Source organism: Eptesicus fuscus, chromosome 13 (assembly GCF_027574615.1).
Source record: "Eptesicus fuscus isolate TK198812 chromosome 13, DD_ASM_mEF_20220401, whole genome shotgun sequence".
NCBI classification, from domain to species: domain Eukaryota; kingdom Metazoa; phylum Chordata; class Mammalia; order Chiroptera; family Vespertilionidae; genus Eptesicus; species Eptesicus fuscus.
The window spans coordinates 23,053,601-23,079,398 of record NC_072485.1 but is presented as its reverse complement, the minus strand read 5'-3'; the positions used below and the strand labels follow the sequence as shown (position 1 = coordinate 23,079,398).

The window sequence follows — 25,798 nt, the reverse complement described above, 5'->3', positions numbered from 1 at the left end:
AAGTGACAGATTGGGAGTAGATATTTGCAATGTTAAGAAGAAAAAAGATAGCCCTAGCCGGTTTGGCTCTGAGGCTAGAGCATTGACCTGTGGACTGAAGGGTTCCAGGTTTGATTCTGGTCAAGGGTACATACCTGGTTTGCAGACTGGATCCATGGCCCTGGTCCAAGAGTGTGCAGGAGGCAATCAATCCATCTTTCTCTCTCTCTCTCTCTTCTCTGTCTCTCTCTCCCCCCTTCCACTCTTTCTAAAAATCAATGGAAAAAATATCCTCAGGTGAGGATTTTAAAAAGAGAGAAAAAGAAAACAGATAAAATGTCTCCCAAATCACAAAGGAAAACATGAGAAGCCCGATTTTAAAAACAGCAATGTATGTGAACAATTGACAGAAAGGAAAACTTCACAGCTAGCCCATAGATGCAAAGGTGCAAGCAGAAAATACAAACTGAAAAACGTAACAGTGTGATGCAACCTTAAACACACAAGATGGGCAAAAACTAGAGAATTGGATAATGCCAGATTTTGGGGGGAATGATGAAAGAAAATGAGAGTCTGGGCCCCTGTCCAAGCCCTCCCCTACTACCTCCCCTGTGCTACATCCCTTCACTGCGTGCTTCTCTCTCCTTCCCGGTGAGCTGCCGCCCCACTGTGCGCTCCCCACCCCCACTGCTCCACCCCCACCCCCGCTGCTCCACCCCCGCTGTGCCGGAACTCCGCGTTTTGTGCGCGCTCCCTCCACCCACGCATGAGACTCTCCACCTCCACCGCCTGGTCGCAGCCCTGCCCAGTGGATGCCAAGGGGAAAAAACACCCTAATTGAAGCCTTGCTGCCTTGGAAGTCACCTTGGGCTCATCGGGAACATGACCGGACGTGCCCGCGTTAGGGCGCGAGGCATCACCCGCAGCCCCAGTGCCTCGGAAGTGGGGTACCTGCAGGCCTCCCCGACGGTGCGTACAAGGCTTAACTGGCGTTGTCTCGCTCTCTCTTACCCGTCTCCTTCGTGGACGCGGCCTTCTTCCCTCCTTGGAAGTAGTGGGTTATCTTCTCTCTCAACTTGGAGTCTTTCCAGGGCTTCTCAAATTGTTTCCTGTGGGGTCTTGTCTCAGTAAGATATTAACGTAGATATTTTGGCCAGTGAAGAGGACTAAATATTGGAGGCAAGCATGGCGCCCTTGTCTATTTTCTGAATTTTAATTCCTTGATTTGGGAGTCAGTCTTTTGGTAAAAATGGCTGTGCCTTCAGTAGTGCCTTCAATAGGTGGCATGTAATCTAATATGGTTCCTTTTGTTAATTCATATATAAAAATAAAAAAATCTCACGCCCAGATGTGGTTTTGATTTAACCATTGCTTCTTGAGCAGCCTCTGTGGGTAGGGCTCCTTGCTAGACTTAGGCAACTAGAATGAGCTGACCAGTAAATCAGCAACTTCTGAGTGAGGTGACTGCAAACTCTGCGTATTTGGAGCAATCTCTTAGATTGTACTCAAACGTATTCGAGTGAGTAGTCTGGTCATTATGCCTTTACTCTCGCGAAAAGGGCCTCTCTTGACTTCATACATGCTTTAGCAGGCCGAGATATATTTCTTCTTGAGCAAAGAGAAGCTGTTACTGTGAAAAAAAAAGAGAGTATTTTTAAAAAGAGAAACTATTAATGGTTCCCTTCACCCGTTTTGTGAACTAATTTGGAAAAGCTTATTCAGGACAGTCATCACCTGAGCTGGTGACCGAGATGCTCTGGCTCAATTTATTTTCTTGCTACAAACATGTTCACCCTGGAGGCCCGTGTCTGTGTGCCGTGGGAGCGCGAGGTGGTGCTCACTGGCACCACCTTCCTCCTGATGAGCTCCCTGACTGGGGTCTCTTCTCTGCCTCTTTACACCGCCAGCGTCCAGCGGCTGTATCTGGGTCCCAGTTGGCACTAAACGTTGATGCATGGGGAGTACGATAGCTTGTCCTTATCCTTTCTTCTAGAAGGGGCAATTTCTAGAATCATCTCTCGAGCATTTCACCTGTTGACAGACATTAGCTCATGCTGACTAATGACTTAGGACATATAGAGTTCTTATTTTTGTAATAACTTTTCGGTTTATGAATTAATATCTCCAATATGACCAAACTTTTTTTTTTTTTTTTTTTTGGCCCGTGCTAGCCCGTATCTCCTGATCCTAGTGACAATGAAGCATCGTCCAACAAGGGCTTCGAGGACACAAGTAGGATTTCACAGCAATGTAAGTGCCGTGTTCTGTTCCATCCAGTCCCGTTCCATCTGGCGGGAACAGGAGTGCGTCTACTGTGCCTCACAGCAGCGGGGTCTCTTCGTGAGCCTCCCATTCACCCTTTCTTGAAGGACCCCCTGTGTTTGTTGTGTTTCTTTGGGAGCCCCAAACAGCGTTTGCCGCTGAATTTGCGGACAGTGCTTGGCAGTTGGATACCCACAGACATCAGGATGCTAGTTTTCAGATTCTGTCTGTCCACTGAATAAATTTTAACAAAATATTTAAAAATTCTTTACGACATGTACATGTCAGTTTGCAAGGATAGTGGAAACCTGGAGTGCCTGCTGCCACTGCTCTTCTTCCTTCCCCACCCGAGGAAGATGTCACCATTCGATGGTGGCTTTCTTCCCTGCAAATTCAGATTTGGCCTCAGGATACTTGTCAATATGCTATTCCGGGTAGTTGCTATCACACTGTGTGAGTTGGCACACTCCAGGTTTCCATGACACAGTACCACAAACTGGGTGGGTTAAACAATAGAAATGTACCGTCTCATAGTTCTGGAGGCTGGAAGTCCAAAATCAAGGTTTTTGCAGGGTTGCTTTCTTTTGAGGTCTCTATCCTTGGCTTACATGGCTGGGCCGTCTTCTCACTGTGTTTTCACATAGCCTTCCCTCTGTCCTTGTCTGTGACCTAATCCCTTCTCATAAAGACACCAGTCAAACTGGATTAGGGTCCATCCTATTGAGCTCATTTTAACTTAACTGCCTCTTAAAAGACCCTGTCTCCAAATACAGTTACATTCTGAAATATTAGGGGTTAGGACTTGGGGATACACAATTCAGCTCACAACCACTGCTGAAATCTACTAGCCATCTCCCCTGCTGTGGCCATGAAGTTAAGTGGTTAGTTGCTAATAACCATGTACGCACTAAGCACTTAGATTCTTCTAGACTCCTAGGATCATCGGCCATTCTGTCCATATTGTGCCTGGTTCTCTTGTTCTCTGCCGGGTTTTCTAGCCCTGCTCAAGTACCCTTTGTGATCTGGACCCACAGAAGTGCACGTGGTCCCTCAGAAGACCTGCTCTCAGCCAGTGTTGCTGCCACCAATCCAACCTACCCCAACTTCTCCTCGGGGCTTCCTCTCCATGCCTGCTGCACATTCTTGTGACTACCAAGGGATGGAAACCCTTCATCTTTTGAGGGCAGATTGCATTTTTATTTATTTATTTAAATGGTGGTAAAATATACATAATTCAAAATTGACCATTTTTAATTGTACGGTGCAGTGGCAACCATCCATCCATCCCTAGGACGTTCTTCATCTTGCAAAACTGAAACTCTGTACTCATGAATTCCCCATCCCCCTCTCCCCCTCAACCCTGGCAACTGATAATCTATGGTAGATTGAATTTTTAGAAACCACCCAATATCTTTTGAAACCATGATCAGTGAATGCTATGGATAATCTAGTGGGGATAATCTTTTAAAATTAAATAAATTTTGATATTTTTTCGGGTAGACTCAGACTCCACTGAGAAAGGAATGGACCACACTTTGGAGCAGGTGATGGTGCTATTTGGGGTCTTGCATTTAGTTGTTCTATCAAAGGATGGTGGTCAGGTCAGAGATTTGTCACACTATGAATCATATAACTTTTTGATAGTAGTCTTTATTTTTATACTAGTAGCCCCTCGCAGGAAGATTCCTGCAATAGGGCTTCCTGCTGCGCTCTCCCCCGCCCCGCCTGCTTGCCTCCCTTCTCCGCCCGCCCTGCCTGCTTGCTTCTCCGCAGCTTTGCTCCCTTCTGCAGCACTTGGCTTCTTCCTACGCTGTCTTGATATGCAAATTAACCACCATCTTGGTTGGGTTAATTTGCATACTTGCCCTGATTGGGTGGTGGGCGTGGCTTAGGCATAGCGAAGGCACGGTCAATTTGCATATTGCTCTTTTATTAGGTAGGGTTTTCATGCTATCTTCAGAAAGTCCAAGTAATATCTAAAAATCAACACCTCTTTGTACTCATTTTAGCAAAAATAGTCATTGGATTTTAATTTTATTTTTTCTAGAACCTAACTGTGAGGAATATGCCCAAAGGTGAATGAAGTGTTGGCTTGCATTCTCCAGGAAATGATCTAGCATAAAAACTGATGGCAGTGTTCTGGGCATTTCTCTTGTTAATGGGAATGATGAGAGCTTCCACCCCAAGCTGTGCAGAAGTTGGTGTGGACAGTCTTGGTCTTGGGGTGTTACACAAGCGCTGAAGGAGAGAGAGCATACGTGGGTGTGGAGTGGGACATTGGGAGATAGAGCTTAGCCACGAGGGGAATCAGAGAAGACCGAAATATTATGAGGTAGGACCAACTCAGGGTCTGTTATTTATAACAAAACATGCCATGGGTCCCCGATTTTTAATTTTTATGCTGAAGACTTCTGTATAGTCATGATTGTTTTCGGTAATGTGGGCCAGTTTTATTAAAAACCACAAAAATCTGACTTTTAGTTGTAGATGCATTTTTTTATATAGTAGCTGTAAACAATATCGCTTAAAAAAGTATGAATTTTTATGGCGTTCTCTTCATGTTTTAGGTAAAGATGTCGTGTCTTCTGGTAATACTGAGTGTACTCTCATGAAAAGAGGAGGGAGAATCTTCCCGGATGTCATGGATTTGGGGGTCTGTACCAGAGAGAAACTCGCCCATGTGAGAGACTGCAAAACAGGTACCCAGTCTTCATGTGACTTATTTTTTTAATGTCACCAAATCTTGCTTAAGGAATTTTAATTTTTAGATCTAAAATAAATAAGTTCATATGTTAACTTAAAAAGATATTTATTGAACATCTGCTATATTCAAGGTATTATCTAGATACCAGTTGTTTTAGTCTCCATTCTCTTTTTTGTTAATAAAAATACTATTTTCCCCAAAGTGACATTTCACTTGTGGAAAAGATTTTCTCCTTAAAACTGGGATAGGAGTTAAAAAGATGTTTTGTCTCTTTCCCAACCCTTTTCCTCTGCGGGAATAATACCGTTTCTGAACTTGAGCTGAAAAAGAAAAGTGTTGCCTATTTCTGGAATTCTTAACCCAGAAATTGCACCCAGAATTGTGGGCATATGCATTTTCAGGGAAGTAGGTCTGTTGTTTTCATTGGATTCTCCAAAGGCTTTGTGACTCCTTCCCAAAAGTTAAGACTCCTTCATGCAGATCAGCCTTTTTTCAGACTTTAAAAAATATTTTTTTATTGATTTCAGAGAGGAGAGAGAGAGAGAGGGAGAGATAGAAACATCAACAATGAGAGGGAATCATTGGTGGGCTGCCTCCTGCACACCCTCTAATGGGGATCGAGCCCGAGACATGTCCTCTTGACCAGAATCAAACCCAGGACTCTTTAGTCTGCAGGCCGACTTTCTATCCATTGAGCCAAACCAGCTAGGGCCTTTTTCAGACTTTTTAAAACGATGCAACAAACTAAGAAATGTATATATTGTTATCCAGCAGTGCACACATAATTGAAACAAAGTTTCGTGAACCAGTGCTTGCCCCAACGGTGTGCGAGGCACTCTGATCCGCTTCTGTTGTGTTCTAGTCTTTTCAGGAGACGTGGTGGTTTGCCTGACGCGCTTTCATAACTGCAGCACTAACAGGTCACGATTAGTTTGCAAATAGTGGTGTAGATGATCTCGAAGCATCTTGCCTAGCTTTAACCTTCTAGGATGACGTCTCTTTGTCCATTAGTGAGCAGCAAAAATATGTTGTCATCTCCTCAGGATCTGGAAGAACAAAAGAAAGCTTTTGTTTAATTAAAATAACACAATAATCCCTTGCTCCTAACAGGTTTGTGCCACAGGCAGAAGCTGAGGAAATCCTGAGACACACATGTTACTTTTTCTTATCACCAGTGGGGGCTCATGTTTCCACTCCCTCCATGAGAAAAACAAAATAGTGCCTATTTGACACAATGCTTCCTCCCCTCCATCTCCGAGGGCCTTCTCTGGGATTTGCAGAGCATCTAGCCACTGATGGAACTGTTTCAGAACTTCCAGAAGTATAGTTAACTTGGTTACCTGGATTTCCAAGAGGCTGGGGGTGGTATTCGTGGTAAGAACAGGACAGTGTTTTCATCGTGTGAGAGCAGCACAATTTCAGAGCAGCATCCTAAAACATCAGTCGGCCTGATTGGAATTGCACAGAATCAGGGCTTTGGAAGGAGTTCTAGGGTAGCTGAATTCAGATGCTTCTTTTCTCCCACGGACAGGAATGTCAGGTCTGCTCGCATGTTCTTATGAGACTTCTTTTACACAGAATCCCTTTTTAATTCCCAAACCTATGTTTATAGGACTCTATAAATGCTCTCAGGCTGCAGGTTGATTAGCTTGTCTTGTGTCACCGAGCAAGAATCCTGGCTGTACAGAAACAACTATGCATGTGCAAATAAGTTTTTTAATGATGTGATTAATATTAACGTGGTGATATTGTTTTTTGTTTTGTTATAAAATGTTTTTTTATTTGTTTTTCCTCAGGTTCCAGTGGAATACCCGTGAAACTGGTCACCAATCTTTTTAGCTTAGATTTGCCCCAGGACTGGAAGCTGTACCAGTATCATGTGACATATATGCCAGATTTGGAATCTAGAAGCCTGAGAATTGCTTTGCTTTATAGTCAGAAGGAACTTTCCAACAAAGCAAAGGCATTCGATGGTGTCATCCTTTTTCTCTCAGAACAGCTAGAAGAAAGGGTACAGTATGGTTACTTTGTAATACATACACACACACATGCGCATATACTAATGCTCATCCGTCTATATTTATGAGGCCAGCTGATTTTCCTGACAGCTGGAATGAGTTTTTCACTCCTTTCTTCTTTCCTATCCCCATGGCCGAGAGCAACAAGGCTTCCTAATTGAGACCTCATCAGTAATTTATTTCCTAATTAGGAAGTTGATGGTCTGGCATTTTGAAAATAAGAGCTGTAATACAAACACCACTTTTTCAACTACTTTTTTTTTTTTCAAAGGTGCCTTTTCCTTGAAATAGGCATTTTTGTTGTTGTTCGTTTGTTAATCCTCACTTGAGGATATTTTTCCCATTGGTTTTTTTAGGGAGAGTGGAAGAGAGAGGGAAAGACAGAGAGAAATATTGATGTGCGAGAAACACATCCAGCATGTGCCCTGACCAGTGTCTGGGCTGGGGAGGAGCCTGCAACCAAGGTTCCTACCTTTGACTGGAACTGAACCCAGGACCCTTTGGTCCACAGACCGATGCTCTATCCGCTGAGCCAAACCGGCTAGGGTGAAACAGGCATCTTTTAAAAAATATATTTTTGTTGATTTCAGAGAGAAGAAGGGAGGGGAGAGAGAGAGAGAGAGGGAGAGAGAGAGAGAAACATCAATGATGAGAGAATCATTGATCAGCTGCTTCCTTCACATCTCCTACTGGGGATCCAGTCTGCAACCCGGGCACGTGCCCTGACCAGGAATAGAACCTGGTGACCTCCTGGTGCATGGGACGACACTCAGCCAACTGAGCCACACTGGCCAGGTGAAATAGGCATCCTCTTAAAGCCTTTCCCCAAATAGGCAAGGCTTTAAGAAACACCATTTGGCCTATGGCTTCAGGGCTTTAAGTTTACTACCTTTTTTGGCTCCTGCACAGTTGTGCTCATGTATCCTAATAATGTTACATCAATCTCCGATTCTAAAACTGTCGTTTATTTCATGACTTGTCCCATCATATGAAACGTGAGTCATTGATACCAATCTTAAAGGTATGCTTCAATGGGGGACCATCTGCTGCCCCTCCATCCTAACCACGCACCCAGGTCCCCATCCTTATTGTCTTCGTTCTTAGTCCTGAAGCCTGTGGCAGTGCGAGCCCCTCAGCTCTGCTGGCTTCTGGACTTCTCCCATGCATTGGTGAGCACTTTCTGCAGCTCCCCAACCTCTGCTTTCTCTGCAATTTTATCTGAAGCAAGTAATCATCTCATGAACATTTCAGCTCCTGGGAAAGAACTGCTTCTCTTTGTTTCCATGCAATGAGCCATGCCTACCCTACTTTCTTGGTTCAACCTAAAAGTGGTTAAAACTACACTTTAACTACAGAAAATTAAGGCAAAATACGTAAGTGCTTACCAATGAACTGACCTCTTCTAATTGCTTACCTTTCTGAAAAATCCTTGATCATTGATTTATATTGACTGACTTGTTTATTCTGTGTGTGTGTGTGTGTGTGTGTTTCTTTTATTCCTAAAATCTGTACGGAGCTCTGTCTAGTTTCAGGGGCTTTTACTTTAGTTGGACAGCTGGTGTGGAAACCTACTCATGAATTCATTTTAGTGTTAGAACATCGTACCAGATTATTAGAGCCTTAGGGATTTCTCTGGGCCTTTCAAAATCAACAAAATCAGATTTCTAGTCTATTTAAACTTCCACCGCTTTCTTCTCTTTCCCCACATTTACTTCCCCTCTTGTCTATCCTGTCCTTTGCTTTCTTCCTCTCTTCTCTGCTCCTTTCTTTCATGAATAAACTTTTGAGAGGCGGTACTCTGAAATCCATGGACTCCCTGAAAATGTGTACATTATGTACATCACTGTGGTATATACACGTGTGGCACTTTCTTGGGAGAATGTCTGTGATTTTTATCAGACTCTTAAAGTAATTTGTGACCTAATCATTCCCCCACCCCCACCCGCACCCCCCAAAAAGTCAAGAGCCACTGCCCTGGAATTCACGTTAGATAGAATCTTTGAACCCCGAGTCTGGTTTTGATTCTCCATTAAGAAGTTACCGAGTAGTGAGATGTGTTGCGTTTCTAGAATTAGCAAGATACAGAGACAATAACCCCTTCAGACATAACGTGTTGATGACATTATTACTCACAAGGTAAGCCCTGCAGCTGTGTTTCTGTTAACCTGTATTAAGTGGCGGCGGCTTCGTCACAGCTGCATTGCACACGTGGGGATCCTCTGTGGAGTGCATATGAAGTACTTCTCTTCCCAGGTCACAGAATTGTCAAGTGAGACTCGAAGAGGCGAGACCGTCAAGATCACTATCACTCTGACCGGGGAGCTGCCGGCGAGCTCCCCCGTGTGCATCCAGGTCTTCAGCATCATCTTCAAAAAGTAAGTGTTGTCTTAAATGGGAATTTGATTCAGGCTGATGATGCCTTCCAGCACGGAGCCTGGGTATTAAGGTTATCAACCATGTGTGGGCAGTATGCCAGCCCCAACGCCATCCTTAGAGCAGTTTCCCATGTGCCTCCATGTATTTGTGTCCCTAGCGAACTGGCATTACTCGCTATTGTCCAGTGTTACCTGAGTTCAGACAGGACTCCAGGGTTGTGCTGTCCCGTGGTAGCGGCGAAGGTGCCTTTCCCCTTCCCTTCCTTTTCTGGACCCTCTTCCTCCTCCTCCTCAAAGCTGTGTATGTCTGGGTTAGTACCGAAGGATTGTTTTTCTCCTAGTTGATTATTTTAGTGCGAAAGGCCATTGCCATCTGCTCTCTGCTGTCACTCAGGGCAGAAGGAAGGCGGTGGCTAAGCTGCTGAGTTCTTCAAACTGATGCGGATCATACTTACCACTGCAGTTAAGTCCAGACAGATACTAATTCATATGTCATTCTCAAATATGAAGTTATCGTTCTTATATATGCGCTCATATGTACTTTAGTATCTGAATTTCCCAGGGCTATGAGAGATCTTTACTTTCTACCTATTTTTATCATTATGTTCAGGAAGGGTACAAACTTAGAATTACACTGTTATTCACTGATGTTTACCAAAGAGTAAAAAATATATATATATATACTTGCAGGATCTTAAAAAAATTGTCCATGTACCAAATTGGACGGAACTTCTATAAGCCTTCGGAGCCAGTGGAAATTCCCCAGCACAAGTAGGTTTGTTTATAGTCTCTGTTCCTCTGAAATTGTTATAATGTGAGCACCATAATTTACGATGCAATATTATACTGTTATGCCTCCTATGAGAGACTCCATGGTATGGAAAGTAATGGGTTTTTTTTAATTTTCAAGTTTTTTATAGAATGGGGGAGTGGCCACGCGAAGCCACTGATATTAGTGTGCTAGATCACGATCAGACATCCTAGAAAGAATTCAGAAACTGAGTGCTGTGTGTGTGACAAGTAATAATGAAAGGGGAATAAGCTATGTTATGCTTTACCACGTGGTTAGTGTTCTGTTTTCTCGCTGTCAGGAAGTTAGCGTGGCCGGGAGGTTGGCATGAAATCATCGGGTAAGCAGAGGTCAGACAAACAAGTCAACTAAACTACCCCAGTGAAGGGTAGAACCATTAGGCACGCCTGCAGAATGTCCACTCTAACCTGGGGAGTAGACGCTGCAGAGCAAGGGCTCAGCTGTATCTAGAACTGGGTGTTTTGCTCTCCAAACTATGTGGCCGAGCTGACGACAGAGGCAGCCAGCCGCCCAGGACAGATATGTAACTAAAGGGGGAAGCACAGAAAGATTGGAAATGCGGGCAGGGTGTCTGCCAGGCCGGGGAGTGGGGGGAAAGGGGGAGAAGTTGGGTCTTTCCTCATGCTAATTCCGAGTGGCAGAAGGCCTGCTGTTCATCCCCAGTGCTTATCTTTCCACCTGGATTAGGAATTCTCACAGGCCCAGTGTGTACTGGGCTGGAGTGGGTGAAGGCTGGCTTAGTATCCCAGTGGCTGTAGTACACAAAATATAAACAGATGATTTTTTAAAAAATACTTGTTTACTCTTTCATGCCGTTTTGTCATTTTTCTCATATTTGACTTCAGTCTATAATGTTCATACGTGTGGGAGGGAGCTGTAGCCTCTGCTACAGTTTCTTTTGTATGTCTGTACATGGCGTCACTTCCGTCATTCCCTAACCTTGGTTAAGTCTCTCCCTGTCTTCACCACTGAGTCACTGTGCTCTTCAGAGCACAGGTGTTTTCACGCTGTGGTTCTCAGCCAGGTGCAGTTCTGTCCCCGGGGGACATGTGACCATGTCTATAGACATTTTGGGTTGTTGCAGCTGAGGATGCGGCGGGCACCTAGTGGGCAGAGGCCAGGATATGCTAAACATCCCGCAATGCGCCGAGCGGCCCCTAACAAAAACCTGTCCAGTCCACAGCACCCCTAGTGTCAAGATTGAGAAGCCCTGCTGTACAGGAATATATTTGACCTTAAATACGTATTTAAAGACACTCCAGCTGGAAATACCTGAAGTGTTTAGTTAGCAAATGGAAGCAATTAGACTAAAGAAAAAAATGTTTCATGAAAACCTAGAGCATTGGAATGTTAAACCACCATTTTAAAATGTTTTCTTTTTCTTTTTCATATTACTTTTTTTTTTTTAAGGTTGTCCCTTTGGCCGGGGTTCACCATTTCTGTGTCTTACTTTGAAAGCAAGCTCCTGTTCAGTGCTAATGTGAGTTATAAAGTCCTGCGGAACGAGACTGTTCTGGAATTCATGACTGCTCTCTGCTACCAAACTGGCATGCCCAGCTTCACCCAGATGTGCGAAAAACAGCTGGTCGGGCTCATTGTCCTTACAAGGTGAAAGCCTGCTTTTAAATAAACTTTTCCCCAGAGAACGAATTACTGATGGTATTTGGGAACAGGGATAGCATCAAGGTGTTACCGGACAGGGACCTGGCTGGCCTATCGTGTGTGGGGTCTTGCCTTGTGCAGGAAGGGTTTCCCAACACAAGCCCAGGTGGATTTCGAGAGTGCATTTATTAAAGCTGGGGACCGCGAGACACGGGCGGGCTTGGGCTGGAAGAAGCAAGAGGAGAGAGAACAGGTGGGGAAGTGAGCCCAGGCAGAGCGGCTGTGGCTCACTGAGAGGTCAGAGAAAAGGGGGGGTCTTGGAGGCAGGTTCAGGGGTTAGCTCGGGACTAGCTGCCACAGCCCATTGCCCCCCTCGTGGCACGGCTCATGGGGTCCCTTAGAGTTTAGGAGATGAACGTCTGAGAGGGAGGAAGAGGGGAAGGGAAAGGCTTGGGCGTGCTTCTGGGAGGGAGAGTGCACCCTGGGTCATCTGTGAGGGGTTTTAAAAGGCTGGGAGTTTAAGGGAAGTCTTGGGGAGGATCTCAGTAGAATATTCGCCAGCTTTATGCTGATGCACCATACTGAGATTTATTCCCTTAACTTCATCTGTCCTTGGGTGTGGTTGTCACAGATGGCACTACTTGGATTTCTGCTATCTGTCTCCCTGAGTAGGGTGATTTAAGCTATTTGCCCTCTAGTTGGGAAGGAAAGTGTAAACCATTTACTCTTAAGTGTCCTTGGTTAGGGAAGATAGGAATTTGAGATTCACTACATGGCTGCAAATTGCTCGGCCATTTATCTCTCTCAGTTTCCCTATTCCACTTGTCCTGGCTTGCTGGCCTGTCTCAAGGATATCGGCCTGACCACAGATCGGATCAGTTCACCATTTGTTTAGAAGACCTGGCCGTTCTCAGTTGTCTAGAGTTCAGACTTTCCTGAGTGGCGTTCTGGACTGTCCACAATCTGACATGGGCCTGAATTATCTCTTGCTGCACTCCACTTGGATTCCCTACCCCTAATTCTGCCTCTTATTTATTTGTTTGTTTTAAATATATGTTAATTGACTTCAGAGAGAAAGGGAGAGGGAAGAGAGAGAGAGAGAGAAACATCACTGATGAGAGAGAATCATTGATCAGCTGCCTCTTGCATGCCCACACTGGGGATTGAGCCCGAAATCTGGGCATGTGTCCTGACTGCGGATCGAACCACGACGACGCTCAACCACTGAGCCAAGCCAGCCAGGCTAATTCTGCCTTTTAAATGTACTTCCACAAAGCCCAGCTCAAATGTCACTGCTTTTCAGAGGCCAACACCTGTCCACCCAGTTGGAATTACTCGGTGCCTTCCCCTGTTCTACCCGCATACCTCATTGCTTATAGCCACCTCTTCATTGTCATTTATTTCATTTAATGACAGTATAAGATAGAACATTAGGCCCATGTCCTCTTCTCTAGAAGAGTATGAGGTCTTTAAGGCTGAGACCTTTCAAGCCTCCAGGTTTGCCTGCACATAATTTGCCTTCCGTACACCTTGCACTGAATCACACACGGGCAGATGAGGTAACTTCCTGAGTACCAAAAAGTTCTCCGCATATTGTTGCTCATCCACAACACTTCCTGTGCAGGACCTGCTGGCCTTCTCCTAGTCTGGCTCAGAAGTCCCCCGGAAAGTTGTTTTTCTGGTTTATAGAGCACAGAGGTGGGACTGGTTAGATTCCACACTACCTAGGGTGAGAAGGCTTCCTTCTTCTCCTATCTTGAGCTTCCTGATTGTTTGTCTCACTGATTTAAAGTCACCTGGCAAGGTAAGGAGGAGATACTCCAGCCACACAGCTTGAAGGGGACAAAAGCTTAGAGTGATCTTAGCTGACCTGCTTTGCATTTTTGCTGAGGGCCAGCCCTGGATGGAAGATAGAGCAGCATACCAGAATCCAGTGGTTGATTAACCCCCTTCTTGTGTGTGTGTGTGTGTGTGTGTGTGTGTGTGTGTGTGTGTGTTTGTTTTTTTCGGTGGTTTGTTTATTAGTTTGTTTAATCAGAAAATCTATCTGGGGCCTGGCTAGTGTGGCTCAGTTGGTTGAGCATTGTCCCATGCACCAAGAGTTTGCAGGTTTGATTCCAGGTCACGGGACGTGGCTGGGTTGCAGGCTCGATTCCCAGTATGGGGCATGCAGGAGGCAGCCCATCAATGTTTCTTTCTCATGGATGTTTCTATCTCTCTCCCTCTCCCTTCCTTTCCCTCTAAAATCAATTTTAAAAAAATTAAAAAAGAAAAGTTATCTAGGGGCTCAAAAAAAAAAAAAATCTGGGTGACACTGGGAGCTGATGGGGAAGTTTTGAACAATGCTTGGCCTTCCAACATTTATGAATGATTTACCGGAAGTCAGAGTGCTTATCAGTGAGAAAAACAGTTTGAGGTCTAACAAGTTTTCTGCCAGCTTTGTTGTCATACAGAGGTCCGTCCCCCTGTAGAGTGAAGAATTAATTACTACTCCTGCAGATAAGAGCTGATCACTTGTTTTAAAGTGACTATTTTTGTGTTACTCTCATATTTCTGAAATTCTGGAGTCTAATGCTTTGAATTAAAAGTGTAGTGAAACTGCTGCTTATCTTATATGACTTGAAAAATATGTTAAGATTTATTGCATTTACCAGATATAACAACCGGACCTATCGCGTTGATGACATTGACTGGTCGGTGAAGCCCACGCACTCCTTCCAGAAGCGGGACGGCACGGAGATCACCTATGTGGATTACTACAAGCAGGTCGGGCTCTGTTCCCTCCATCCTCATCTCCCTCCCTCGTAGCTCAGAGAAATCTCCCTGTGTCATTCCAAGTCCAACAGGTTCCTCAGATTGTCAGGCTGAGTCTGCCTCCAGTATGATTCTCTGACTTGTCCCTTCTCCTCCATCCCTGTCACTCTTGGCTTGGCCCAGACCCTCATCCTGTCTCCTATTGTTCTTCTTCCTGTAGGCTGAGTAATTGCTCTTAAAAGCATATCTGATAATGTCACTTCCCTGCTTAAAATATTTGTATGGCTCCCCATGGCCTTAGGGGCTCCTGGGCAGAACTCCCAAGACCCTTTATAATATAACCTTTCCCTGCCTCTTGAGCTTCTTCCCTTACCCCTCCCGTTCCCCTCATATGGTCTGTGGTGACTTCCCTGTGCATTTTCACACATGTTGCTTCCTCTTCCTGGACACCCCTTCACAGCCAGCCAACCATTAAACACTCTTCAATACTCAGCTCAGCTGTCAAGTCTTAGGGGAGCCCCCGGAAGCTTTCCCCACGGCCCCCCTCCCTGCACTTAGCTGCAGCAGGTCATTATGGGTAGGATGTGAATGGTCCAGCTCCCCTTTTGGACTTTGAGCTCTGTATTTCTGGATACCCACGGCGAGCACAGTGCCTTGCACGTAGTAGGTACTCAGACATTTACTGATGGAATCTCCTGCTGCCTCTGGAAGCTTGATTCACAAGGATCACAATCACCCCTGCCCCCACCTCCACCTACAGTTCTCTTCAGAGGCTCCTTCTCCGTAATGGACAATTGTATTCCAGAGAGTCTGAAAAATCTCACAGGTGTTTTAAAAAGCTAAAAAACACAAAGCAAAATCCTTTCCTTGATGTCTCCACACCTCCAAGAAAAGTGGTCTCCTTTTCCTCCTTAGCTAATTTCTTGAGAAAGTCACCCACATTAGCTCCAAACACCTCTTCAGTTCTTCCTTCCCGAAGCCCCCAGGCTGGTGTCTGGGACCAGGCCTGGGGCGGGTTTGCCTTGGGCCATCCTGTAGTGTGTGGGTTCCTGACATCATGCAGGAAAGATTTTACAGCTCGGATCCAGGTGATTTTGAGAGTATGTTTTTTATAGCTGGGGACAGTGGAATGAAGGAAGGGCTTAGGATGAGAGAAGCAACAGGAGAGAGCCTAGATGAGGCTGCTTTGGCTTCTTAGAAATATTACTAGAGGCCCGGTGCATGAAATTTGTGCATGGGGGGGGGGTGTCCCTAAGCCCAGCCTGCACCCTCTTCATTCTGGGACCCCTCGAGGAATGTCCGACTGCCCTATCAAAATCCAGGACTGCTGACTACCAACCGCTCGCCTGCCTGCCTGCCTCATTGCCCCTAACAGCTTCTGCCTGCCAGACTGATCACCCCCTAACCACTCCCCTGCCAGCCTGATCAACGCCTACATGCTCCCCTGCTGACCTGATTGCCCCTAACTGCCCTCCCCTGCAGGCCTGGTTGCCCCTAACTGTCTTCCCCTGAAGGCCTGGTCGCCCCAAACTGTCCTCCCCTACAGGCCTGGTTACCCCTAACTGTCCTCCCCTGCTGGCCCGGTCACCCCTAACTGCCCTCCCTTGCCTGCCTGGTCACCCCTAACTGTCCTCTCCTGCAGACCTGGTTGCCCCCAACTGCCCTCCTTTGCCGGCGTGGTCACCCCCAACTGCCCTTCCTTTCAGGCTTGGTTTCCCCCAACTGCCCTCCCCTGCTGGCCATCTTGTGACTGCCATCTTGTGTCCACATGGGGGGGCCATCTTGTGTGTTAGAGTGACTGTCAATTTGCATATTACTCTTTATTAGATAGGATAGGAAAGAAATGAGCCCAGGTGGGCTGCTTTTGTTGGCGACGGTGAGAATGGCACCAGGTGTTAGATCGAGGGGTCAGACGGGACCTGGGTTCAGCAACGTCAGGACTTGAGTTCTGCCCACTGCTCCCCAGGTTGTAAGTCTCATGGGGACCCTAGAGTTTAGGAGAAAGAGAGCAGAGATCCAAGGCATGGGTGTGGCTCCTTTGTCTTATGGCTTTTCTAACTTTTTTTGCCAGTGGGAATCCTAAGGGAGGTTTGCGGGGGGGGGGGGGGGGGGTGGGGGGTGTCTCAAAGCTAATATTCATTAGTTTTCCAGGCGTGTCCTTCGGTATGTCGAGTCATCAAAATGTGCTTATGGAGGCATCAGGGTTATTTTCTGATTAGTTTTATTTTCAAATAATGTCATCAAAGAGGGACTGGGACCAAGGCCTGTCTGCCCGGGGATGGTCTGACCTGTGTAAACCATTTGATCCTAAGTGTCCCTGGTGAGGGAAGATGAAACCTTGTGATTCAGTTTGAGCTGTAAATTGCTTAGATTGTTCGTCTTGATTAATTATTTTGTCTCAGTTTCCCTTATTCCACTTGTGAAGGAGTCTCCCTAGCCTCTTACTATTCTGCCTCAGAAATAGCTCTTTAAAGGCCAAATTCACTTACTGTTTTCTCATCTTAATCATCCTTTGGTGGTATGTGACACTAGTGGCCACCCCCACCTGGCTGGCCTGCCCACACATCCCAGGTGGTTCTCCATGAGGGTTCAGATGGGTTTTTCTCAGCCTCTTTTGGCGGTTCCCCCATCCCCTCCCCAAACCTTAAATGCTATTATTCTCCATGGTCCCCTCATACAGGATTTGTTCTTCATATTTTGAGACCTCTCAAATATACTATTTTTGCCTTGCCCTCATTTCTCAATTACATACTCATCTCTATTTTCAGACCATATTTGCATGAGTATCCTGCAGGCATCTCAGACTAACATAATTCGTGCTGAATTCATTGTCTTTCTCATTTCCGCTCCTCCTGGGATTTCCGTGTCTCAGGAAATCATTGGCTTCCTTGTTCTGCTTCACCCTCACCTCCTCCGGTTGTCACCAAGATGAGTACTGCACTGCCTCCTTTATCCTTGAACTCTCCCTGGAGCCCGTGCCCTCCCCAGCCCGGTTCACGCCTCAGTGTAGAACCTCTCACGGAGTCCCATCCCACCCGGGGAATTCTGGATTCCCACCCTCACGTACCCGTCATCCTCACTGCCACCAGAGAGCTTTCTGAAACACTGCCCAGAACTGTGGGTAAGAGCTTAGCCCTGGAATAAGGTGGCCCTGGCATAGCTGTGTAACCTCGGGCAAGTCCCTGAATGTGAAGTGTCGTCGGTAAGGGGAGTCATCTGCCTGCCGACATGGTGCGGTGTGAACACTGAGCGAGAGAATAGTGCACACAGAGCATTTAGCACATTGGGAGCACTGGGTGAACAGTGGAGACCCTGCCCCCTTTTCCCAGCCTCCCCTTCTCATCTCTAGCATCACACAGTTTGTCCCAGCTCAGCTTTAGCCTCATGTCCCGAGGCATTCCCGCCACGTACCCCAGGCTGCTGTCGCCCAGTCCACTTGCTGCCACTAAATGCTCCTCAGCTTTCGCTCAGGTTCAGGAAAGAAATCTGCCTAAAGCCACCCCGCACCTTTCTCCTTCGCCAGCGGGTAAAATCCTGGCTTCAAGGTCATTGTCCTCTCATTTGTGAAGTCCTCTCTGACTCTGCTTCCTGCCACAGTCACAGAAGAGCCGGCTGTCCTCGGAGCTCTTGTACCTCTTATCCCACTGCTTCCAGAACACTCTTCCTTCTAGAACAGGGCCGGCGCCTGGCTAACCCCTGGTGCCTCGTGCCTCCCACGGCATCTTGTGCATAAAATGTGCTCCAGAGTGTGTGTTTGTTGAACACTAAGTGTGTGCAACCTTTGGGTTTCTTTTCTGTGTGGTTAAGTTGGTTCTTCCTTGAGCCAGAGGTATGTCAGGACCTGTGACATGCCGAAGAGGGAGGCATTGTAAAAGTCCACTCACTTTCTTTGAAATGATTTTTGTTCACTACATTTATCTTGTAATTAGGGAGGAAAAGAAACACATTGTGCATTTTTCTAGAATGTCCTCCTCCCTGTCCAGGAAAGGAACACTAAATTATGATGTAGTCCACTTTCAAAGTGAAGGACGTGTTGATAATTGACTTTTATGTTTCTCTCTTTTATTTTCTCATAAAAGATATTTTCATAGGCTAAGAACATTGGGGCAAGGAAGAGGGTAAAGTTTGCCTCATGACCTAGCATAGGGGGGAGAATTCTGGCCATGCTCCACATAAATAGAATATTCCCCCCCTCCCCCACAATGAGAAGGTAAACAAAACAAAACAAAAAAAGAAAGAAAACAGAACAACACGCACACACACAGAACATTCTCTTCCTGGAACATGTCCCAGCTTTGTTCAGGTTGTTACCCAGGCGTCCTTACACCCCCCACATTTTCTTCAAGGTGCCGTCTGGACTCTGCGTCCTTCCTAAAGCCTTCTCTGGTTTAAAAGCCATAAATTGTCTCACCATTTCTCCCCCCACTCCCGTCCCCCTCCCCAGGACCCAGTGCTAAATGGTGTAACAAGCAGAGGTTCCCAAGTCTTAAGGGATACATCCTGGCCGTGCTAATGTCCAGTTATGGGGCCTTGGGAAAGTTAATGTCTCATAATCTTTCTTCATCTGTGAAGGGGATGATGATAATATGTTTCATAGGTTTGTTAAGGTTAAATGAGGAAAAATATAAGTATTTAGCATATCATTATTTGTGCTTCTCATCTACCTTGCTTTATAGGTAACTTATCCACCGCAGTTCCCAGAACGTGGTGGGCCCAGGACGTGTACTGAATTAATGAAGTCATGTATAAACACTCTTCCTTCTACAAAGGCTCTCCAAGCTTTGTAGCTATAACACTTTAAATTGCAATTTTCTAAACTGTTTTTTATTTTAATGACTAAAAGTCCTTATTGAAGTGGAGACACTCTCACTTCTTTTTTTTTATTATTTATTTTTTATTACTTACTTAATTATGAGTATTGATGTCAGCATCACACAGTGCCCAGGCATTTTGTAATTCATAATTCCAGTTGTTCAGTCATTAGTGTTGAGCAAATTCTACTGGAAATGAATGTTAATTGGAACCTTTGCCTTTGGAAGAGAAATGAACTTTTGGCAAGGTGAAAATACTGAAATTCTGAAAATACTGGAATGGGAGAAGCAAGGGGGTGAGGTAGGAGCTCATTAAAAAACCAGACACAATGCTAGTGGTTCCATGGGCTATTTCTGAGCTACTGTTCTCATTTCAGAGGTGAGGAAAGGTAGGTACCGTATTTTCCGGCGTATAAGACGACTGGGCGTATAGAAGATTTTCCTGGGTTAAAAAGTCGTCTTATATGCCGGAAAATACGGTAAGTTCTCCAGTGTCCTCGTCCAATTAAGTAGAAGGGTCGGGGGTCAGATTCACATTTGCCAGACTTCACAGCTGCTTCCCTATAACATCTGACAACCCTGGAAGTTAAGCTCTTTTTTGGGGAAAGCTGAGGTTGACTTAAACTAACCCTTGCCTCCAACTTGTGTATAGATATTTTCAAAATGAATGTGGGATCTTGGAGCCCGTTAGTTATGCATGGGCAGCCCATCTGAGTCATCAGGAGTGGAGATGCTGGCCTTGAGGCAGCTACAGGAGGGTCGGGCACTGTGTATGGAGCCAGCTGGAGGCTCCTCTAACTGTGGGTGAAACCCAGAAGAGAGCATGGAAATGATTAAAAACAAGACAGAACAATGGTGTACTATCTATATATATATAAAAACCTAAGCGACTGGACCAGCTGACCGTCTGGTAGCTATGATGCAAAATGACCACCAGGGGCAGACGCTCAATGCAGGAGCAGAAACCACAGGCATGGGAACATGGAACAGACTGATGAGTCTCAGAGGGAAGGGGATACGGGGGAGGGGGGAGGGCAGAAAGAGATTAACTAAAGATCTTAAATGCATACTAGAGGCCCGGTGCACAGATTTGTGCACAGGTGGGGCCCCTCTGCCTGGCCTGTGGGGATTGAACCCAGACAGGCTCTCCATCATCCCCTGAAGGGTCCCAGATTGTGAGAGGGTGCAGACCAGGCTGAGAGACCCCACTGATGCACGAATCTGTGCACCGGGCCTCTAGTAAAAGATAACTAAAGACTGGCCTTCCGATATAAAAGATAGAACCCGAGAAGAAGGAAGTAGAAATGACTAGGTAATCATGGGATTTTTTTTTTTCTTCATTGAAATACTTGCTTATGTTCATTTTGCGATTACCTTGTTGTTTATAAGCAGAGATGCTCATTTCACAGTTTCCCTATTAACTTTTCCCTCATTAATCTTGCATTCTATAGCAATATGATATTACTTTATCTGACCTACATCAGCCAATGCTTGTTAGTCTGTTGAAAAGCAAGAGAAATGACGTTGAGGCTCGGATGGTTCACCTGATACCCGAGCTCTGCTTCCTAACAGGTAAAGTTGATGTTTTATGCTCCGGCAGGTTCCTGATGGGGCGCAGGCTTCTGACACTTAGCAGTGGGCAGGACCTCCTTCAGTTAGCTGAGCACCTGAGCATGAACTCAGCCCATGGAGGAGGGACCCTTAAAGACTTTACTTAGTAGTAGAGAAAGTGGGGAGGATGGAGTGCCCTTTGGAAACTGCTTGGCACAGTAAAGGTTACCTATTTCCTTCATCTCGGGGATTCCATTTGTTATTTCGATGTAAAATAAACAGGCCCCGGATGTTTTTCTAAACCCAACCTGCTGCCCTTCATCGTTGTTTGAAACTCACTAGTTTAGGAAGTGATTGGACTGTTCCTCCCGTGTCCTGTGCCAAAAGGACCCTTATTTTCCTTTTGCTTGTGCTTCCAGAAGGTCATCTTCACTGTAGAGTGGAATCTGCGTAACTGTCTCGAGTACTTTTCATCGCGTTCCTTTGATTGTCAGGGTGGGACTAAGGAGGGAGGACTTTCACTTTTTACATTTTTGTATTGCTCGAACCAGTGAGGGTGTGTAGATGTTTACTTTGCGATTAGAAATGCTCGTAAGGATATATTCCTTGAAGGGAGGGATGCTTAGTCTAGTGGTGTTCTGATATTCCAGATCTGCGCAGTCCCATAGGGTAGCCAGAAAGCACATGCATTCACTGAGCACTTGAAATGTAACGAACGTGGTTAAGGGATGTGCCATGAGTGCAAAATGCAGACTAGATTTCTAAGACTTAGTATAAAAAACAGGAAAATAACTCAATAAATTTTTTACATTGATTTCATGTTGAAATGATAGTATTTTGGATATATTGAGTTAAATAATACATACTATTTAAAATAACTCCCTCCCTCCCTCCCTCCCTCCCTCCCTCTTTAACATGGCTACTAGGAAAGTTAAAATGACACGTGTGGCATCATTTCTATTGGCGAGTGCTATCCAGACCCTAACTCTGAAAAGCTTACACTGTGCCTGAGATGGGTTGGGATTACATTGTAGACTAGGTATTCACTTTTTTCACTTTATTTTTGCTTACATTTCATAGGACTGACTAGCCAGGCAACCTCGGATTTCCAACTGATGAAGGCTGTGGCGGAAGAAACGCGGCTCAGTCCACAAGGAAGGCAGCAGCGCCTGGCCAGGCTTGCTGATGACATCCAGAGGTACGGGGGGGTGTGGGGGGGGGGCGCCTCCCCAGGACCAGGGTGTACCCGCCGAAGGCCTCGGTATAGACCTGGCTGATCTGTGGAATGTTTCATTCCCTGGTGGGAATGTCTCATTCCTATTGTCTCAGAGCGAGGCCCTTGTGAATTGTGTTGTCCTGGGTCACGCTGGCAGAAGTACCACCCACTTCAACTAGACGGCTCTGCTTTCATCCATTTAATACAGTGAGGCTCTGGATGAAAGTTTGAATGAAGAAAAGGGCTGTCATTGAAAAAACAAAATCTGCCCTGCTGGCGTGGCTCAGTGATTGAGGTCACATTTCGATTCCCGGTCAGGGCACATACCCAGGTTGTGGACTCGATCCCCAATAGGGGGCATGCAGGAGGCCGCCCATCAATGACTCTCTCTCGCATCATTGATGTTTCTATCTCTCCCTCCCTCTTCTTTCCTCTCTGAAATCAATAACAATATATTTTAAAAAACAAAAACAAAATCCTTCCAAACTACCACTCCAGGCCCCCAATATTCAGGGTCAGGAATGTTCAGATCCTAATAGAGTGGCCGCAGCACACTGATCATTAGGAAAACTCCTCTGTGCACTCTTTAAACTTAGGAATACCTTTGTGCCCTTCGGTTCAGCACACCTGATTCTCAGATGGCATTCCTGCACTCATTTGTGACAACGAGCTGTAACCTGTGATGGGAAAATTGAACTTCTCCCTGCTGACCTCCTAAAATGTCGCTGTCTAGTACTGTAGCCTCCCATCACTATTGGGCACTTAAAATGTGGTTAATGCCACATCTTGGAATGGCTGCATGTTGGCTACATTGGGTTAAATAATATATATGTATATAAATAATTTTACTTGTTAATTTTTACTTTTTTAGTGCAGCAACTGGAAAATTTAAATGAAATATGTTTTATATTTCTACTGGGCAACATTGTTGTAGAATGATCTTTCAAAAAATATGTTTTTATTTATTTCAGAGAGGAAGGGAGAGGGAGAGAGAGATAGAAACTTCAACGATGAAAGAGAGTCATTGATCGGCTGCCTCCTTTATGCCCCACACTGGGGATCAAGCCCGCAACTCAGGCATGTGCCCTGACCGGGAATCAAACCGTGACCTCCTGGTTCATAGGTGGACGCTCAACCACCATGCTATACCAGCTGGGCTGACCTCCCTTCCTCTCTCTCTAAAAATAATAATAAAAAAAAATCTTTAAAGAAGTTTTAAGAGTTTGCTCAAGGTCGCATATCATTAAATGTTAGCACTAGGAGTGAAGCCGGTCTGTCTGACTCACAGGCCCATTTTGCTGACCAACATGCTGCACTGGAAGCTTTTCCATCCCTGCCGGTCCCAGCTGGGCACAGTTGTCCCGTAATTCTTTTGAGCAGGAGAAAAACCGTTAGTGGTTAGAAATAAGTCGGGAATCCTAAAGCAAACAAACAAAAAATCAGCCTCTGAATAATTCAGGAAGTTATCATTCTGTCTCTAATTATTAAATTCTTTAGAAAATAGGCACTTGAATGACTTAAGCCTCAACTCTATCAACAGAAACAAGGATGCTCGTTTTGAGCTGGAGACCTGGGGGCTGCATTTTGGATGCCAGATGTCACTGACTGGCCGGGTTGTGCCTTCTGAAAAAATATTAATGCAAAACCACATAGTAAGTGCAGTGATTTTATATTTATTTAACAGTATTTGCTTGAATGGGTGTAAGTTCCATCATACGCCAGAGTGACCACGTGGGCTTGTCATATTCATTAGGTTTCTCTGTGCCCATGTTCATACACTCCCTTTGTCCTAAACCTCGAGGTCCCCTCTGTTTTCCTTTTCAGTTTCCGGGTACTTGCTCGGCTTAGGGCACCCAGAGGACATGATTGAGGTCAGTCAGTGTGATGTGGTGTCACATTTAAAGGTGCATTTTAAAAAATGGTATTTTAAGCCATTGCAATTAAAACATGCCCACCTGTTATAGGATACTGTTAGTACTCTTATGTCACTAAAAAAAATCATAGTACCTGGGAAAATTCTACTAACTGGTGAAGGTTAATTTTAATACATTTTTTCATGATACCATAGTTGTTTTTATCCCAAAGTAAAATGCTGCTCAATCGGCATAAACATGAAGAAATTCGCACAGAGCACATCCCCAGCCAAAGCATTCAGGGAGGAAGGCATTCTGAAACGTTAAGAGACCAATCATTGCTTCTTTAGGGCTTTAGGCTTTAGTTGAAGAAATGAATCTATTCTCTGCAAAATTGTGCATTATCTTTCTACTTTTTCCATGTTCCTCCCCATTTCAAAATCCAGTGACATTTTATTTTATTGTAAAGGCTCTCTTCTTGCCTTATTTGATATAAACTGACATGTCTAAATTAATGTAACTGAGCAACGAATGGCTTATGTTGGCAGAATGGAGATTTTTTTCATCCTTTCTTTTTGTTAACCTATTCCAAATTACCAACACCTTACTGGAGAAGCCGAGGGAAAACTACTTTTAAAAACAAAACATAATCTTGTAAAGTACTAAAATGTAGGCCCCCGTTAGGACTTTGGTCAGGAGTCAATAAAGAGAAGCTCAATTTTAGTTCCACATATAAAGCAGGATTTAAATATTTAAAATGATTTGTCTCATCATCTCCATAAGTAAAGTCCTGTTTGTCTGAGCGTTACTTGCATTTTTTGCCTGGAAACAGGTCTCCATAGACAGAGCACTAAAATGAAGAGGCTGCCCCCTAGAGGTGGTGGGGGGTGGCTACATGTGGCTGGGCCTTGACTTCTTGACGAATTCTGGTTTTCTGAATTGGGTTCCAGGAAATGAATAAACTAAAGGTTCATGGACACGAGAGTGGGCCTTGGGCATTTGTCTCCTTCCAGCCCTTACAGGTGGGAGCGTAGGTGAGAGGGCCATGGTTCTCCTCATACTGGCTGTAATGGGAAGGAATAAACCTTGGCTCCAGACAGAACCATTCATGGGAGGGCTAACCCTTCCCCCTCATTCTCAGGCTAAGGTCTCCTCTTGGAGCTGAGTCCTTGCCTCGCCACCTAATGTCAAAGCATCGTGAGGATGGCAGGTGGTTGAAAGTCAGAGTGCTTGGTGGAAAGTGCCCTGGCTGAAATGTCAAGACCAGCATTCTGAACCTGCCACTGCCACCAACTGCCCCATAACCTGTCTCTGCCACAGCTTCGGAGTCTGTAAAACAAGGGGATGATAATGCTTCTTAAACATTAAAGTGCAGATGAATCACCTGGCAACTTAGTAAAATGCAGATCCTGATTCAGTGGGTCTGGGGCGGGGCCCAGAACTAGGTGTTTCCAACAAGTTCACAGCAGCTAGCCATGCTGCTGCAAGGCAACACTTGGAGGAGCAAGGGAGTAGATTGCAGTGTGATTCTTCTAAATTCTAACAGTGGCTCTTCCCGGCTCACCATACCAAGGACACTTCTATTCCAGTTCAGCCCATGGATATAAGCAGAAGACGAGTGACCGACGTGACCAGTCTCATGTCTCCCCACTTCAGTGCAGGGAGCTTGCTTTCCCTGGTCACCTGGGGAACCTTCCGAGTGAGGAAGGAGCTTGCGTCCTGGCCTCATCTTTGCTCCTAGATGTAGCTCCTCCTCGAATACATATATTCTTAACTGCCCTGTAGGGTTTGTTGGTTTTACTATGAGGACCTGGAGTATCAGTGATCAGCATTTTCTGTTTGACCTACTTAGATGCCTAGAG

General features: G+C 45.4%; 1 protein-coding gene across 1 annotated transcript in view; it reads left to right on the top strand.

The window, feature by feature from the left end:
• The first annotated feature begins 861 nt into the window (after positions 1 to 861).
• PIWIL4 (piwi like RNA-mediated gene silencing 4) overlaps positions 862 to 25,798 on the top strand; it is a 39,260-nt gene continuing 14,323 nt past the window's right edge. The window contains exons 1-11 of the mRNA XM_054725438.1: positions 862 to 948; positions 2,151 to 2,235; positions 4,815 to 4,940; positions 6,742 to 6,956; positions 9,217 to 9,338; positions 10,029 to 10,109; positions 11,560 to 11,757; positions 14,406 to 14,517; positions 20,768 to 20,888; positions 21,948 to 22,065; positions 23,624 to 23,735. Of these exons, the coding sequence (XP_054581413.1) occupies positions 862 to 948; positions 2,151 to 2,235; positions 4,815 to 4,940; positions 6,742 to 6,956; positions 9,217 to 9,338; positions 10,029 to 10,109; positions 11,560 to 11,757; positions 14,406 to 14,517; positions 20,768 to 20,888; positions 21,948 to 22,065; positions 23,624 to 23,735 (1,377 nt within the window). The remainder of the gene's footprint in view (positions 949 to 2,150; positions 2,236 to 4,814; positions 4,941 to 6,741; positions 6,957 to 9,216; positions 9,339 to 10,028; positions 10,110 to 11,559; positions 11,758 to 14,405; positions 14,518 to 20,767; positions 20,889 to 21,947; positions 22,066 to 23,623; positions 23,736 to 25,798) is intronic.